The following is a 16639-nucleotide window of genomic DNA, read 5'->3' as shown; positions in this document are numbered from 1 at the left end:
CCTAGAGTGTTATACCTGCAACTCATTTTCTGCTCCTTACTACTGAGACCTGTGGCCTTCAAGCATATGATGCATTATCCATTTATGAAATGTGGGAAACACATTATTCTGACTGTTCACTCAGCCTTTCCATATTTTTTTTATTCATATCCTCTTGGAGCAGCTTTGCAACATAAAAACAAGGAGTAAAGTGCATATTTAAAAAGCAATGATCTGTCATTAAGTTAATTGGCAAATAAAATCAATCTGAGGGGCATACATGGCGTATCACAGAATGATCCCAAAAGGGAGCTTGTGAGTTTAAACTGTACTATTCATGTTATTATGCCATGCTCCCAACTTGTAAGCTGAGACACACTGAGAGAGAGATGTCTAAAATCACCTACTTGTTAAGTGGAAGTCTGAATCCCAATTTTCAGCACCAAAAAACTTGGCTTCAAGCCTATGTGTTGTATGGAACTACACAGCAAATATTCTGGAAAACCCCCAAAGGTTCAGTGTTTGATGCTCATCATATCCAGTTAAAGGGAGAAAGGTAGTAGAGGTTTCTGAATGAAACCCTAGTTGGAGCCTGTGGAGCCTGGTCCATTAGGGTAAGGGGAGCACCAATGCCATTCTGCCCTCAACCAGTCCCTACCTGCCCTACTTCCAGTCTAGCAGCTGATACTGGGCAACAGCTTATTCCTCCTTTGTCTTAGTGTTGTCTTTGCAGAACTCAACAGGAAGGTGGGTGGGGGGGGGAAACTGGACTCTCCTTGACTCTGGTTCTCCTTACTGTTGGCCCCTCTCACTTATGCTGCACCACTCCAGTGAGCACCAGCCACCACTGGAATAGACAACGCTTTGATAGATGAACAAATAGTCTGACCTCATATGAGGCAACTTCCTATGTTCCCAAGACTTGAGCTGTGATATTCACCATGGGACTGATACGGTTGCAGCTAGCCTTGTTCCAGGGACACTATCTCCTTTATATAAGATATTCCCTGATTGTTCGTTCATGTTCATTTGTCAAAAGCTGTGCCATTCATCCCTTCATCCCTTCATTTTATCGGCAAGCCACTTTCCCATACACAACACACACACACACACACACACACACACACACACTGCTCAAAGTGACTTGCAACAAAGAAGCAGGGATGCATTTCAAGCAAACAATATAAAAACAATTCCATAAAAACACAGCAAAACAAGAATATAATGACCGCTCCCCACATCAAATGGGGGGAGCCTTTTGCATGGTTGTGCGCAGCCCCCCAGATCCCATGTGGCTTCTGGTAGTATGGGCTGGCTTCGCCCTCCCCAGGCTGGATACCTGGAGGTCTCCGCCTACCTCAGTCAATTGCCCAATCCCGCATGGGGAGGCGTTGCCAGGGGATTGGCCAGGTAAGGGGAGGGACCGCCCTGCCCACGCAAAAATGGGTGAATCTTACCTGCAAAGTGTCAGTTGGCTCCAGAGCTTCTCCCACCCTGTCCTCCCTCAATTAAGCCTTCTTTTGCAGGTTAACCTCTTCTCCACAGGTACGTGGGCGCTGCTATATCATGGTCGCTGTTGAAGGGCCAGAAAGGAATTTTCCTGCATTGGCAGGTTTTGCCTTCCCCATAGCAAAATGTCACAACTTTGGCGGTTTCAGGCCTTGGGCGGAATCTTTCCTAAATGGGGGGGGGCGTGAAGCGGTGACCCCCCCTTGTGGTGGTGATCCCAGGGTTCCCCATTAAAGGGGTTTTGAGGCGAAGCATTGCCATTCGCTGAGAGGTGGTCATTGCTCTCTCTTGCGACAGCGACAAAATGGGGGGCAGGCTCTCTGCTTGAACATATGTTCTCCAGAGCCAGCCCAATCCCCACACATTCTGGATAACCCTGATGTCCCCCAGATCCCTGGCTGGGGACTGGGAAGGATAAACGCCCAATGCCTGAGCCAAGGTCTCCCTACATCCGAAACTTAATAAAGTTGTGGCCAATTTTAATCCCATAGCACGTTGTCTTGAGGCATTATTCCACTCTGGAGTCACCTGGGGTTGGGGGGACTCCGCCTGTCCACGCAATAACATAAGAAACACATTTCAATGCTATAAATATAACAAGATTACATGCGGCATCCAATAGCAAAAATAGTAAGGAAGCTACACAGTTTCACCTCAGTCCTAGAAACAACCTTCTCATGATGTTGCTCAATGTTCCTCTCATACAGCAGCAGCAGCTTATAAGGCTTCCAAGGGCAAAGGATGGGGTATCTGGGAACACCCCTCCCATGATGTTACTCATTTCAGTTAAGGGAGACACTTTGCACGTGCAAAGGAACACATATGGCTTGACAACCATATGTCAGGAGTGCTCTGATGGTGTTTCCTGCTTGGCAGGGGGTTGGACTCGATGACCCTTGTGGTCTCTTCCAACTCTATGATTCTATGATTCTATGATTCTATGATTCTAAACAGCTGCCGTGACATTGACCTCATTGCTTTTATTTATTTTTTGAAAAAAAGATATCCTGGAAATATATTTGGACAGCCGCTAAAGCAACCAAAATACACTACCCTGCTGCACGTGTTTCTCCCCCCAGCCCCACGTGGATATCTGAGACAGGGAAGCCTACTCGCATGGACCTTTTGGTCCTGGAACCCTGCATGTAGAGGCCCATGTGTGAAGGCTTCCCTGCCTCAAACATCCACTCTAAAGTAGGAAGTAGAGCTGGGGGTGAGCCACAGATCATCTGAGGTTCTGCCCTATGTCTGAAGGGACATGGTATGTTTATCATGCAGGGACTATGATGAGCATTATTTGCAGAAAATCTCTTATAGTAGCTCACATGTTATGAATTGTTGGAACCTCTAGTTCAGGACCTCTAGTTCAGGGCTAGCTAACATGGTAGCTTCCCACGTTGTTGGAATACAACTCCCATCAGCCCCCGCTAGCTTGGCACTGAAGTTGAACTTAGTGTGGACTCCTGATCGGCATAGCCCACAGTATGCTCTAAATTAACTGGAGTTGTACATTGATGCCTGTGTCTGGCCTCCCTTTCTTGGGGATAAAGTGTCCATTCAAGGAAGAATTGGGGAGTTTTCTTTGATTTATCGAACAGCACATTGTCAAAAATGATGGACATTGTCATTTAAAACATTTGTAGGGTACCGTGTTGACAGCCTGTGCATCAGTATGCGGAATGGGAATTCTGAGAAATGAGTTCCCCCCCCCTGGTTCAGCTTTCCTACCCTAGCCAATGAAACAGAGAATGTAGAGACAGTGTGAGGGGAGGGGAGTTGCCCTGTTCTTATGAGCGTTTGGAGTAGATCTCCAGATATGTAGCAGTGTTTGGTCGCTGGGCCAAGTGGATTAGAAATGAACACGTACTCCCTGTCAGAGGAAGAGGACATTGTTATAATTAGATCTCCCGGCAGAGATCCAGGCCTCCGTGCCTGAGCTAGTCCAGCCCATAGCCCTGGCTGAGTGGGAAATATCAGATTAAGGAAGGGTGGAAACGCTGGTTCAAGTGGCAGGGAACTGCTGTGTTGTTTGTAGAAAACACCAAGAATACAGAGCCAAGAACAGCTCAAAAGAAGAACTGCGTATAAACAGACATCTCTAGAGGGAATTCCCATTGATTATCTTTGTACACAACTTCTAAGAAGTACAAAGTCTTCGGTGCTTTATGACCATATTGCTCCCGTGTCTCTGAATAAGTTTCTAAAATTATGCCTGGCATGGAGAAAGTGAATACAGAATTGTTTTTCTCCGTCTCTCATAATTCTAGAAATTGGGAGCATCCAATAAAGTTGAATGTTGGAAGATAAAAGGAAATACTTGCTCATGCAGTGCAGAGTGAAACTACAGAATGGAGGGGTGGCCACCAGCTTAGTTCGCTTTAAAAGAGAATTTGACAGATTCATGGAGGGGAGGGCTGTTGAAGGCTACTAGCCATGATGGCTACTACCACAACTGAGTGCAGCGTTGCTTCTGCATACCAGTTGCTGGAAACCACAGGAGGGAAGAGTTCCCACAGGTCTCTGGTTGGCCATTGTGAGAACAGAATGCTGGACTAGATGGGCCATTGGCCTGATCTAGTGGACTCTTTTTAGGTTATTATGAATGCAAGTTTACTATCCTATCCTAACAGACAACTATAAACAGTAGGGTTTGGTGGGGGTGGGAATGCTGCCAGACTTTTAATTTGCTGGAATTATGACCTCCCCTAAAAAATTGCTTGCTTTATTTTATTGTAATATAAGCAAATTAAAATACTTCACATAACCAAATGCAGCAGTGTTTTGGTTCCAATATTTTTTTCCTCTCCTGAAATTTGTACAAGTAGCCCACAGAAATCATAAGACTAGAGTTGCCATCCTTTGGGGGCCAGTAAGCACATTTGGAATTTTGAGGCAACGCTGTGGGTGTACCATTCCTAAAATGGCTGCCATGGGGGCATAACATAAAATGGCTGCCATATCTGAAAGAATGGTTGACAAAACAGGTTCACAAAATGGTGCAGGTAATGACCCCCATCAGCCACTTCATCAAAGGGAGGGAAAAGGCACCTATATCAGCCACTGCTGCACTTCCTCACAAAAAGAAGCTCATTTCAGAACATACATTTAGTTATTTTCTCTCTCTCTAATTTTAAAGCTTCAGGACACAGCTATATTCAGACCTTGCTATCTCTGTTTTGTGTGTGGGTGCATACGTATGTGGGGTGGGTGTGGGTGTGGGTGTATACAGTGCTTTGTTTCTGGGGTGATGCGGGAGTACACATACCCCTAAACATTTTGTGAATCTAAGTTTGGCCTCATTGAGGGGCAGTATTTCAATATGAGTAGGGAAATGAGAGTACCTCTAAACATTTCTTTTAAGGAAAAAAACAAACTGTGTGTATATAAACATGTTGATGCTTTCATGCCCCCCCCCCAGCAACTTCTCAAACTTTTATTTCTTTTTTTGGAACTGTGTATTATAAGCTCTGCAGCCCTACACAATCTGTCTCAGTTTATAAATTTCCAGTAATGCACTCCACCCTGTGATTCCTCCAGTGGTCTGTGTTTTTAAAACCTCCAGACACTCTTATGTGCCTACGCTTTACAACAGTCAAGAGGTTACAGTTTTCCCTTCATAGCGAGTGCTGACTCCAAGTGTGGTGGTGGGCTGGGTGCTGGAAAATGTTAGTGCTTCTAAATATAGATTATGTAACGGAGAAGGATGCTATAAAGCTTTTACTACCTTGCTTTTGGGGTAACTGTGCTACTTGTGTGAGCTCTATAATCCCCCCCCCCCATCAGTCAGCCATGAAAACACAGAAGCTAAGCTAGATAGCTGCCTGATGTCTCTTTATTGGGTTTCCCACTGGGTCCCATGCCCGCGTTCTTCTATGTTTAGGCATGGCATCTACCAAGAAGCCCTGTATTGGGGAGCTTTGTGGAATATTCCGTAGCAATAGGGTCTAGAGTAGTGAAGGCTGGCTCATTAAGGTCTACCAGCTTTCATCTGCCCTCAGCCAGCACTCACCTGTCTGTCTTTTCACTTGAGATACCATCTTATCAGGAGGTCCGATCCACACATTGTATGAATCAGGCCTTTAGTGTTGTGGCACCTACTCTTTGGCACCTACTCTTTGAATATTAGATGGGTGCCATCTCTGTTGCCTTTTTAGCACCTACTGAGGGCCTTCCTCTTTCAACAAGCCTTTGAAGTTGAAATCTTTTGAAATATTTATTGATTTACTACTTGTTGTTTGTCTCCCTGGGCTCCTTTGGGAGGAAGAGTGGGATGCTAATGTAAAAAATAAATATAATAATTAATACAACCATTCCAAGGCATTGGCTTTCACCCTTCTCCTCTTTAGTCTCAGTGCTGCCCTTGTAGAGCTCAGCATGGAGGATGATGGAGACAAAACTAGAATGAGTTGGCTCTGCCTCTCATTGGCTGTGGCTCTGCTTACTGTTGAGCTTCCTGCCTTCTGCCCCACCAGCCACCACTGGTTTATATTTGTTAAATCGAGGCCTGATCATTGACCCACCTTGAGCCATAGAACATTGAATGGAATTGAGATCCAGGGACAGGCAGATTATCCAGACTGGAGCTGCCTTGACCTCACCACTACCAGGTGGCCAAAAGGGAACCAGGCAGACATAGCTTCACTTTGGGGTGTTTGGAGTCAGTCAGTGCCCCTGTGGCCCAAATGAAGCTGTGGAACTCAACCAATCAGCAGAACCTTTGTATCATTTTTCATAGCTCAGGAAGCTGGGCAGATAGCAGTTTGATGGGTCACATCAACCAATGCACAGAACCAATCTGTAATTTCATTTAAGTTGTGTTGAAGATATGATCCAGAAACTATACGGCTTGCTAATTCAGGGGAGGACCAGTTCATCTCTTCAACAAATCTGAAACCGTACGTTGTTATTTGCTGCCTACAATGCATATGAGTATATGATAGGAATGTATGCTGCTCACCTGGGGTACTGACCATGGTACTGCTTGAGCATTTGATTAGAAGTAGAAGAGTAGAAGAGAAAGGAGGGTATCAGCTTTAAAAATGTTTCAACCTGCTTTCTTTCTATTAGTCATCTAAGTATATTGGAGCTTTGAAGCAAGTGCAAAGATATTTGATACATTATATGTCATTGGTGGGTGTAATTGCTGTGACCACAGTAGAGCAGAGTCCTATTTACTTTGCGGTAGAGCAGCCTTCCCCAACCTGATGCCCTCCAGATGTTGTTGAACTACAATTCCCCATCCTCCCTGGTCATTGGCAATGCTGGCTGGGGCTGGTGGGAGTTGTGATCCAAAACATCTGGAGGGTGCGCAGCTGGGAAAGGCTTCAGCAGACAGCTTGAACACAATTAGCGGGTGTTTGTCTTGAAGATAACTGTAATAATGTAAAAGAGTAACAAATGCAGTTTGGTGGGGGAAAGCCCCTTGAAGATAGTTTTGGGTTCTCTTTTCAAGAAGGTCTACTGGCAACCTAGAAGGACACAAAGCTAGGTACCGGTTGTGGTCTGAAAGAAACAATATTCTCTTTTGCTACTTGTTCTCCCAGCCGCACACATACAGCATTGCATAATAATAACAGAGGCATTATGGCTTACTTCTGCGTGGGTGGCTTGGAGACGCCTGATCCCACACTAAACTGGCTTTTGACTTTTTGCACTGCAATTCCTACATTTGTAAGAATGTGCCTTGGAAGCCAGTGCTAAGGCTCTGAACGCCAGTCCTGCCTTGATGCTAGTATCCAGGAAAGCTGGGCTTCCTTTAGTTTGGGCTGCTTTCCTGCCATCTGCTAAATGGATTGGCAGACCATCATGGAGGAGTAAAGGAAGCACAAAACACATTTGGTCTTAAGTTATGTAGTGAAGGGTCCTGAGGAGGTGAGACAAATGAGGACATGGTATGTTAGTTTTGCTGCTACCACTGCGAAGTTAATTTTTCAGCCCGTGTGCTTGGCCTCTGCAAGAGGACAAGGCAGCCTTGTTCAGGCAAATAAATAAGACAGTGTGTCCCGGGGCAGGTTAGGGTGAACCAATAGCGGCACCCTGCCTGACAAAACTCAGCTGTGTTGCTGTTGCTGTGAGTGACTCTGCTCACCTGCCATCTCCTGCCTTTCCTCCCTCGCGCCCAGAGGAGCCAGACTCTTGAAAGAGCACTTTTAATTATTTACTCTCAAAATAATGGTTTATTCTGCAGATTAAGTGAAAAGGATAGAGCTCTTTGGTGGTGGAGGAAATAACACAAGCCTCCAAGCTGTCAAACAACAAGGCCCTTAAAAGGGAAAAATATGCAGCTTTGTGTGGACTGCACAGATCCTTCCTTTCAAACTCCTGGCAGGAGACTTCCTGTTTGGATGTACAACTCACAGTTGACATTGTATGCTGAGATCCAAGGACTTCCTTCTCTTTGCCCCTCCTCGTCTCTGACAGCAACCCAAACTCTTCATGACCAGGTTCTTTCATGCATAGACTTTCCTCTAAAATGTAAATCAGAAACCATGTGTTTGAAGTGACGAAGGTCTCCATCCAGCCTTCAATGGCCGTCCCTTTGGCTTGCTTAATGACCTCTCAAATTTTTGTGTGCATTCAGCAGTGCTGAAGAAACTCCTTTTGCTTGGAGGCCATCTGCTCAAATGCAGCTTGAGGAGAACCTTGCTTGGTGTCCTGTGTTGCAGTTAGAGGCCCAGGATTACCTGTTGTTGGCTGTGATGACAGCATGGCCATTCTGTGTGATGAAGTGGGAAGTGCAGTATGATGCATGTCCCTCAGAATAGCATGAACTGAGGTGTGTTGCAAGTTTTATGGAAGTGTGGAGGCCACAAGATTTTCAACCACAAGCACTGGAATGCATGGAAGGGTAGGGAAAGTATTCTCATTTACCACTGTGATGGATGACGACTGCAACATGGTGGATAAAGGGGCTGTGTCCACACAGTAGAGTTCAAAATCAATGTGCAGGGTGATCTTAGATAATGCTTATCCAGAAGTTAACTGCATTTAATTCCATGAGGCTTCCATGAGGTGCGTATAAAATTGCATCCTCACCAAAGAGTGTGTGCCATTTGTGTGAGTAAGCCTGCACAAGATTGAATTGCCCAAGTCTAATGTAGTGGGTATCTTGGCTAATATATTAGTTACATGCTTTTAAATGAATAAATGAAACGCCTGTGACTTTCTACTTCTACTGGTTTAATATTAATACAATACTTTAATCGCCTGCTCCATCTTAACTTTTTCCACCTTGGGAGCACTTTTAATAAGTATGAAATGCAGTTGATCACAATATTTCACTTAAAGTTCTCTTCTGAAAGATCCAGGACAATTACTTTTCTTCAGCTGCAATACTTATTCATTCTCTCTCTCTCTCTCACAAACATATATACATACATACACAAACATATACATATGCATATACATATATATATATATATATATATATATATATATATATATATACACCACCTCAAAAACATTACCAAGAAGGAAAATACTACACGGCAGTTGATCCTGAATGTGCATAAGTGTGTTATATAATCTTTATTTTAGCTGCAAATGTGTAATTTAGCAGCAAATATGTAAGTTAGCTATTGTCAGTATACAATAGCTGAGTGATTTGTGCAAGATCATATTGTGCTGGTCTATTAAACACTGGGCCGAGTGTTGGAATCCACCCATTGGCTCTAGTGAGTGGTCACAGATGTCCAGCATGACCAGGAATATTAAGGACAACTGTCAAATGCATAAGCCTCATTCTGATGTAACGAAGACGGAGAAGGGCTGTGGTTCAGGGGTAGAGAATCTGCTTTGCATGTAGAAGGTCTCAGGTTCAATCCCCAGCATCTCTAGGTAGCAGTGGGAATGTCCCTTGCCGGAAACCTCAAAAGCCACTGCCAATTAGTGGAGACAGTCCTGAGCTAGATGGACCAGTAGTCTGACTCTGTATAAGACAGCATCAGCTAGGAGGAGGTGCTGAGACTAGCCACAGTTTAGAGTTGGGATTCAGCAATGTATTTCCATTTGTTTTTAACCAGATTCTCTCTTCAGGACTACCTTGGTTGCCCTCTTCAATTTCTGTGCCTGTTTTTAGACAAAAACATATGCAACAGAAAGGGAATAACATTAGTTAAAAACATCATTTCCCAATGAGCTGTTATCCTTCAGCTGTTACATAGCGATCCAGGGAGTTGCCCCACCACGTATCGGTTAAATCTTAAGAAGTCGTACTCACTTTTCTGTAGTTGGAGTTCAAGCTCAACTGGTTTATTCCACATTCTCCATGCATTATTGTTAGGACTGGGTGGAACTTTTGGACTGGCCATATTTTGGGGGCTTCTGGGGTAAGGGGCCCGGGGAGGGGGAAATGCTTGGAAAGATTGGGGAAGGTGACTGGTTAGCTGTTGGGGAACATTTCATAGGACTAACACACTATGGCTAGGGATTGATTTCCTCCTTCTGTCTGTTTTTTTTAATAAAAAAAACAAACCTGGTCCGTGCTGCTCCAAGTGGCAGCAATGTGTTATGTGCTGTCCCACTAGACCAATGGCTATTTCTGCCTTTCAAAACACACTTCAGCAGCAGCTGGAAGGGCCAGGTATGCTTATCCACTGTTTAGAAAGAAGGGGGAAATAAACACCCTCACCCAAAAGATTTTAGAATTTTGCTCTACTCCCAGAAGCCCATGATATCCCCCTATTAGGAAACCTTCACCCAGCAGCAATAAGTGTATAGCAGTGGCAGGGAACCTTGGGCCTAGGGGCCAAACACAGCCATCCAGACTTCTCAGTTTGTTCCTTGAAACTCTCTCTAGGCTACCTTCATTCCCCTTTTCCCTCATTGGCCCTGCTCTACACCTTCCTCAAGCACTTTTGCCTGGTTGGAATGCGTCCAAATCATAGGAGCCAACTCCTAGGGGCTGAGGTCCCTTTGGCCCCCTAAGTAAAATATTTGAGGGAGTGTTCCCCAAAGTTGATAGGCATTGTCTTTCAAATGGTGTGCATGTGCCATATTTTGTGATTGATTTCCTGACACCCCCCCCCCACCTTGTTCTATTTAAGTTGGCACCCTGGTCCAAATGCTCCTTGTTTGCCTAGATGGAAAATGGAGAGTTGCCTGTCTAGAAACCTTTGCATGGGTGGAATTTAAATAATTTTGGTGTACAAAAATCACAACCATTGCTCCTTCCACTTTTGCCTCTGGCCCCGTCCATCACAGGCATGCGGCACCCCACACCAGAAATTTGACCATGGGTTGAAAATGGTCTCTGGCTCCTAGTGAATGAGACATTGAAATCCTTTGATATTCTGCTCCAGTGTCTCTCTGCTGTTTTAGTTTGAAGTTTGCTAGGCTCTCCTGTAGGACCCAAGTTCTTGTATTTAAGACTTACCTATATGTGGTGGGCCTTTGGTGTATGTAGTGTTTCCATTTCCTCCAGCTGGGATTTAGTTTAAAACCTCTTATGATTGCAAAATGTCTTTAAAACCAACAAGATTGCCCCGACGTTCTAAGAGCTTTGTAGTGTCATGCCATTCTTACAGGTAAAGTATGGGAATCCACTTTTTTGTTCTTTGGTTTGCTTGTTTTACTAAAACAATTTATTGAAGAAGAGATTATGCTCATTAACTAGAAGATCGATTTATTGAAAGATGGCCCCTTTTAATTAATTTCTGGAATGGAAAAATTGAAGAAAGCACTCATCCATATTATAATTCATTCTGACATATTTAATCTATCATACTCCCAGATCAATGTGAGAAACTTTCAGGTTGTGGAAAATATTTAATTTGGAGGTGTGTGCATAAGCATTTAGTACCTTATTCTTGATTTTTGCTCAGTTTTTGTATGTAAAGAAGGGGAAATTTCTCCTAGGATAAAAGTTAGTGGAAAAAAGGCTAATAGCTATGTGAAAGACTCTTGTCAATATCATTTTGCCCCTTTTCTCTACATTTACTATTTTGTAATTGTCTTTATATATTTTTCTCTCTGTATTTTCATTTTTATTTAAGAATAGAGTTTTGAGGTATTCATACTTCCAAATATATTTACACAAAGTGGTGGTGGTGGGGAATGTGATAAAGAAATTCAGCCATTTGGCATTCAGTCTTCCTCGACGTCATCCCCATTTCTTTTCAAAAGCTTGCTTATTAATTATCACCGAAGAAGCTAAGAAGGTTTGGGGTTCTTGGTTATATTTCTTTTCTTGCTTTCTCCGCAGATCATGATTGTTAGATAGCACCTCACATCACAATGACCATGGCTCCCCGAAAAAGGAATCGTCATGCCTTGGGGTTCCTTTGCTGCTTTGGGGGCAGCGACTTGCCTGAGATCAACCTCAAGGACAACAACCCTCTGCAATTCTTGGAGTTCTCTGTGCCAATCCCACCAGCGGAGGAGCTCAATGCAAGGTTCTCTGAGCTTGTGGTAAGTGTCACCCGCACCAGCCGCCAGTTGTGTTTTTGCAATGATTTTTGACAACGCACGGTTTACAATTCTAAAAAGCCCAATAACCAATTAAAGAACCCACCCTATAAATCAGGGCAGTCCAACAGGTCAATCGCAATCTACTGGTTGATCACGGGGCGTTCCTGGTCGATTCTGGTCAATTGCGTGATCCTGAATGATCACCCTGGAGAAAAGCAGCAGTACAAGTAGAAGTGGAGATGAGCCCCTAGTCATGTGCCTTAGTTTGGGCTGGTGTACTTTGAGTAAAGCTTAGGCAAATACTACCCTGACCTACATATCTCAGGCTAATCCACCAGCACTTTATTTTTCCGTGTATAACACCCCCCCCCCCCGTGTATAAGACACCTATTTTGGGGGGCTGAACTTAAGAAAATGGGGGGGGGATTGCCCAGAGTTGTTGAAAATGGGGGGTGGATCGGCACTCCACAAAAGCCGTTCCCTTGCTGGCAGAAGCCACCAATCACCCGTCCAATTGCTGCTTCGAAACACCAGCCCTTCTTGCAGCCACCAATAACACGCACAAGGCTAGCGGAAGCAACCAATCCCACATCACCAATATGCAATGACTGTGTGTAAGACGACCCTCCCCCCCCCATTTTTTAACATAATTTTTAAAGGAAAAACCCTCATCTAATACATGGAAAAGTACAGTATCCACCATATTTTGTGCTTCTCTAAACCTTATTACACAGTTCCTAATATTTTAAGTGACTAAGATACAAATTTAAATATTAATTTGAAAGGGAATACATACCTATGTAAATACCCATTCAAATGTATATTTTGAGAGTTGTTTTTCCCCCAATGTGGAAATGGAACAGAACTGTGGGTAAAAACATCAGATGTTACCCGATGGGGAGTAGACGGATTGAGCCAACCCTAGTTTAATATCAGATGTGGTATGAATGTGACAATTGGTCATTCTGTCAGGCTGTGTACATACCATGCATTTTAAACATACAGTCATACGTCAGGTTAAAGTCGCTTCAGGTTGAGCGTTTTCAGGTTGTGTTCTGCGGCGACCCGGAGGTAACGGAATGGGTTACTTCTGGGTTTCACCGCTTGCGCATGTGCAGACGCTCAAAATGATGCCACACGCATGTGCAGAAGTGGTGAATTGCAACCCACGCAGGTGCAGACGCCGGTTGCATTCTGCTCAGGATGCGAACGGGGCTCCGGAACGGATCCTGTTCGCATCCAGAGGTACCACTGTATTGGTTTCTGCCTGGGAGCCATAGTTTCCACCTTTCCAGTGCCCTTTAGAAACTTCATTTCGCATGACTCTTGTATGGGGGGAGTACACTTTAAATGTATGATGTGTACATAGACTCAGATCCACACCCCCCACTGTATAGGGTTAGGGTGCTCCAAGAAGGGTGTTTAATGTGGGATGGACAACTCCTTATGGCATGCAAGTCTTTTGCAGTATCCACAGGACTTCGCTGGCATTGAAATGCCAGCCAGTATTCCCACCCACCCCACTCTTTTATCCGGATTTACTGCTAAGTAATAAACAAAACCTTGTTACCAGCAACCAGCTACTGATATCTCAGTGTCTCATTTGGAAATGAAGCCCGTGCCTGGAAGGGCCCACACTTTCGGACCCACACGTTTGTGGAAAAATACAATACTTTGGCCTCAGTTCTCAAGGGATGCTGTGCTTCTGGGGTTTTTTTCTACGCTGATATTATCATTCTATTGGGGGAGGGGGAAGCCATGTGTGAAGCACTCCCTGGATTGTATTGAAATCTGGACTGTGTCCAAGCTGGGGGGCAGGGAGCTATGAGTGTTTATGGCAGTGTTAGTTTGGAATGGAAACTAGGCTTGTAGGTTGCAGAATTTGCCTCCTGGGCCTCGCTTTGCCTGTAGCTGTGGCCTCTGCTCTGTATGCATTAAAGAAAGGCAGGCTGCATTTGTATTGATTGGCCGGGCTGAGGTTTTAATTGAATTAGAAAGGTTCGGTCTGTAAGGGGGCCAGTGTAAATCAACGACCTGGAAATGTCTGAAAAGCCTGTGTGTTGTATACTATTGTGCGAGTGCACATTACTAAATCATTATATATAGAGGAGCCTTTTCAGATGCAGACGGAGAATCTCTAGCAAGCCAAATATTTCTCTGGGCCCCTTGAAATATGCCCAAAGGCTACAGTTTGGCCTTTGATATTTGCCATCTGCTTTGTAAAAAGTACAATAAAATGCTGCTGCATTTGACTGCATTTATATTTATAAAAGCCATGAGCGTATCATTGCGTTAAGCATTAAAATGTGAGTCAGTGCCCCTACCTTTCTTAAATATGTATATATATGACGGCAGCAAAATCCAATCTTAACTGTACAAGGACAGGCAGATGTTCTTCTGATCAGCCCAGTAAATATTCATTACCCTTGGATGTTTTACCTGTGTTCCTGGAAAAAATCTGCTGTGGGCCAATTGAATATATTTCTTTCTCTCTCTGTTGATTTTATCATTTTAATTCTCTCCAAATTTCTGGCACGGGCTTTGAAAGCTCCACTGCATGCGAAGGAAGAGGGGAGCATTGAGAGAGTTGTTCTTTTTCTGGGACCTGGAAAAAACCTAGCCTTTCTTTATTATATTCTCATACAGCAACAACGATGCCCTCCCTCTATTTAATTAAAGCACCAGGCTGACCTCCCACAGGAGAACTTACTCTCTTCAGGTGGGCGTCTTTTTCATCACAAGACGTACACTCTGACCTTCGGTACAACTGCTCATTTCTTTAGCCTTGTCATGCTCCTATCCCAAAACACGACGATGCTGGCTCTTACTCTTGGGAGCAAGGAAGATATTTTTATTCCGGCTATAAACGGTACAGAGATAGCAGCAAGTCTGAAAGTCATGATTCCAATGTATACGAGCAAGGCAAGAGATGCAGAACTGTACAGGAGCAACAAAGATGTCCCAACACTTGTCTGCACCCTCCCCCCAAGCTTTTAAAGACGATGCAGGGTGAGCTCAATCGCTCACAAAACTGATGGGCCTTATGAGACAGCCGTATATAAATGTGTGTTCTGTCTGAGCTGGTGCATCTGATTCCACCTGCAAAGTTGGCACCTGGTTCTTGGTGACAAAACTGTGTCCTGCCCCTTTGACTCCACCTCCATCATCACTATCATCTCCTGCTCAGCCCCTCCCACTGGCTGGTTGAAGCCCTCCCTCCCCAATGAGGCCTTGTACTCCGCAGGAGGGCCACTGGGATGGGCTGGGAGATCTGAATCCCCCCTCTCCAACATCTTGAGTCACAAGGGGAGAGCCACTATCCTTGGGTACCAGCCTTTAAGCTCATCTTCTCCTTCTTCCTCCTCTTCTGCCTGGGCTGCCGAGCCATGCCAGATCCTGATGGAGCCAAGGGGCCTGTGACAAACCTTCTGTTAGATTAGAGAACGATATCCTGTATTTTCATCACACGTCTGCTTCTTATTGACAGTTCAGAGGAAGAAAATCATGTGTGTGCTGGCATTTTGGAAATTAAGTAACCAGAGGTGTGCTTAGCTGATTATTGACCTCTGTCTTGGTCTCTCTTGTTCGTTGTCATCTTGTTCTTTGGTTACTCATTTCTCCTGCTATTCTAAGTTTCAACTCTCTTCCTGCGGACATTTTGCTTGAAGTGCTGTAATGACAGATGAACTATAGCGTTTTCCTCACATGCCTGCCAGACATAGTGGGCTCCTAACTCCCATCAACTCCAGCCAGCATGGCCAGGGGTCAGGGAGCATGGCAACTAGTCGAGCAACACCTGAAATGCATTGGATTGGGGAAGCCTTGGCTAAAATATCTCCTGCTCCCCAGCACCGTCAAACATCTTTGCCTCGTTTCTGATATCTCCATTTATGCCTAGCAAGATACTTTTTGTCTTGTGCATATTGAGTTCTGGGGTTTATGTTCTGAGCACCTTGCCTGAATCTGACCTTCTAACTTTTGCCATGAGCTGTGTGTGTGTCCTGTTCTCCACAAGTTTAAATCTTTGTCAAAGGATATCGATAAAAAATGTAATCACTGAGAACTTTGAGAATCTCCGAATGCTCTGTAATTTCATGCTGTATCTCGGAAACCAGGCATAGTCTCTATTTCTGGACAAACTCTCAGATGGAAATGACTTTTTTGAGTTATTGTTTATCTCTTTTCCCTGCTCCTCCCACCCACCTCTGCCCTAACTCTGTGGAGCAAAGCATGAAGGCCTCCCTGTACTTCAGAGGATGCTGGTATGGCAGGTCTGCACCCCATCAGTGGTGAAGTTGGCCCAACGCCACCACTTCAGTCTGCCTTGGCTGGCTCCCTGTTTTTCTCTTCCCATCTGGCACCCTGCACACAGCTCATAATGAAGTGCTGCTGTAGTTGGTGGTCTACGCAACATGTGCCAAGCTGGTTGTGTGCCTGCTGGCAAAGGGGCTATTGTAAGAGCATATGTTTTTCTTTGTGCAGATTTATTGACTGAACAGGAAACAGAGGAGGATCTGGAAGAACTTTTTTATTTTATTTTTACATTAGCCACAAAACAGGGAGAATTGCTCTCCAAATCCCCAGCCCCTTTCCTCAAACGTTAAAGGTGCCTTAAGATGCTATACCTGGATTGGGTCTTGGTGTTTTCTCTCCTGATATATGTTTGTGGCAACCCTGTGCCTTATGACATTCACAGTTTTATAAACTGAGTTGATTATTACCGGGGACGGAAGTGTAAAAGTTG

The 16639-nt window shown here is 44.5% G+C and overlaps 1 protein-coding gene across 9 annotated transcripts in view; it reads left to right on the top strand.

Annotated features, from left to right (window-relative positions):
* Positions 1-16639, top strand: part of DAAM2 (dishevelled associated activator of morphogenesis 2) — a 206209-nt gene that overhangs the window by 75510 nt on the left and 114060 nt on the right. For all 9 annotated transcript variants that reach the window (XM_083434416.1, XM_083434413.1, XM_083434415.1 and 6 more), the window contains one exon: positions 11690-11895. In XM_083434416.1, coding sequence (XP_083290542.1) covers positions 11722-11895 — 174 coding nt within the window. In that variant the 5' untranslated portion in view covers positions 11690-11721. The remainder of the gene's footprint in view (positions 1-11689; positions 11896-16639) is intronic.

This window comes from Podarcis tiliguerta (assembly GCF_965153285.1).
Source record: "Podarcis tiliguerta genome assembly, chromosome: 3".
Lineage (NCBI taxonomy): Eukaryota > Metazoa > Chordata > Lepidosauria > Squamata > Lacertidae > Podarcis > Podarcis tiliguerta.
Note: the sequence above shows the minus strand (reverse complement) of the source record. Positions and strands in the feature narration are given on the sequence as shown.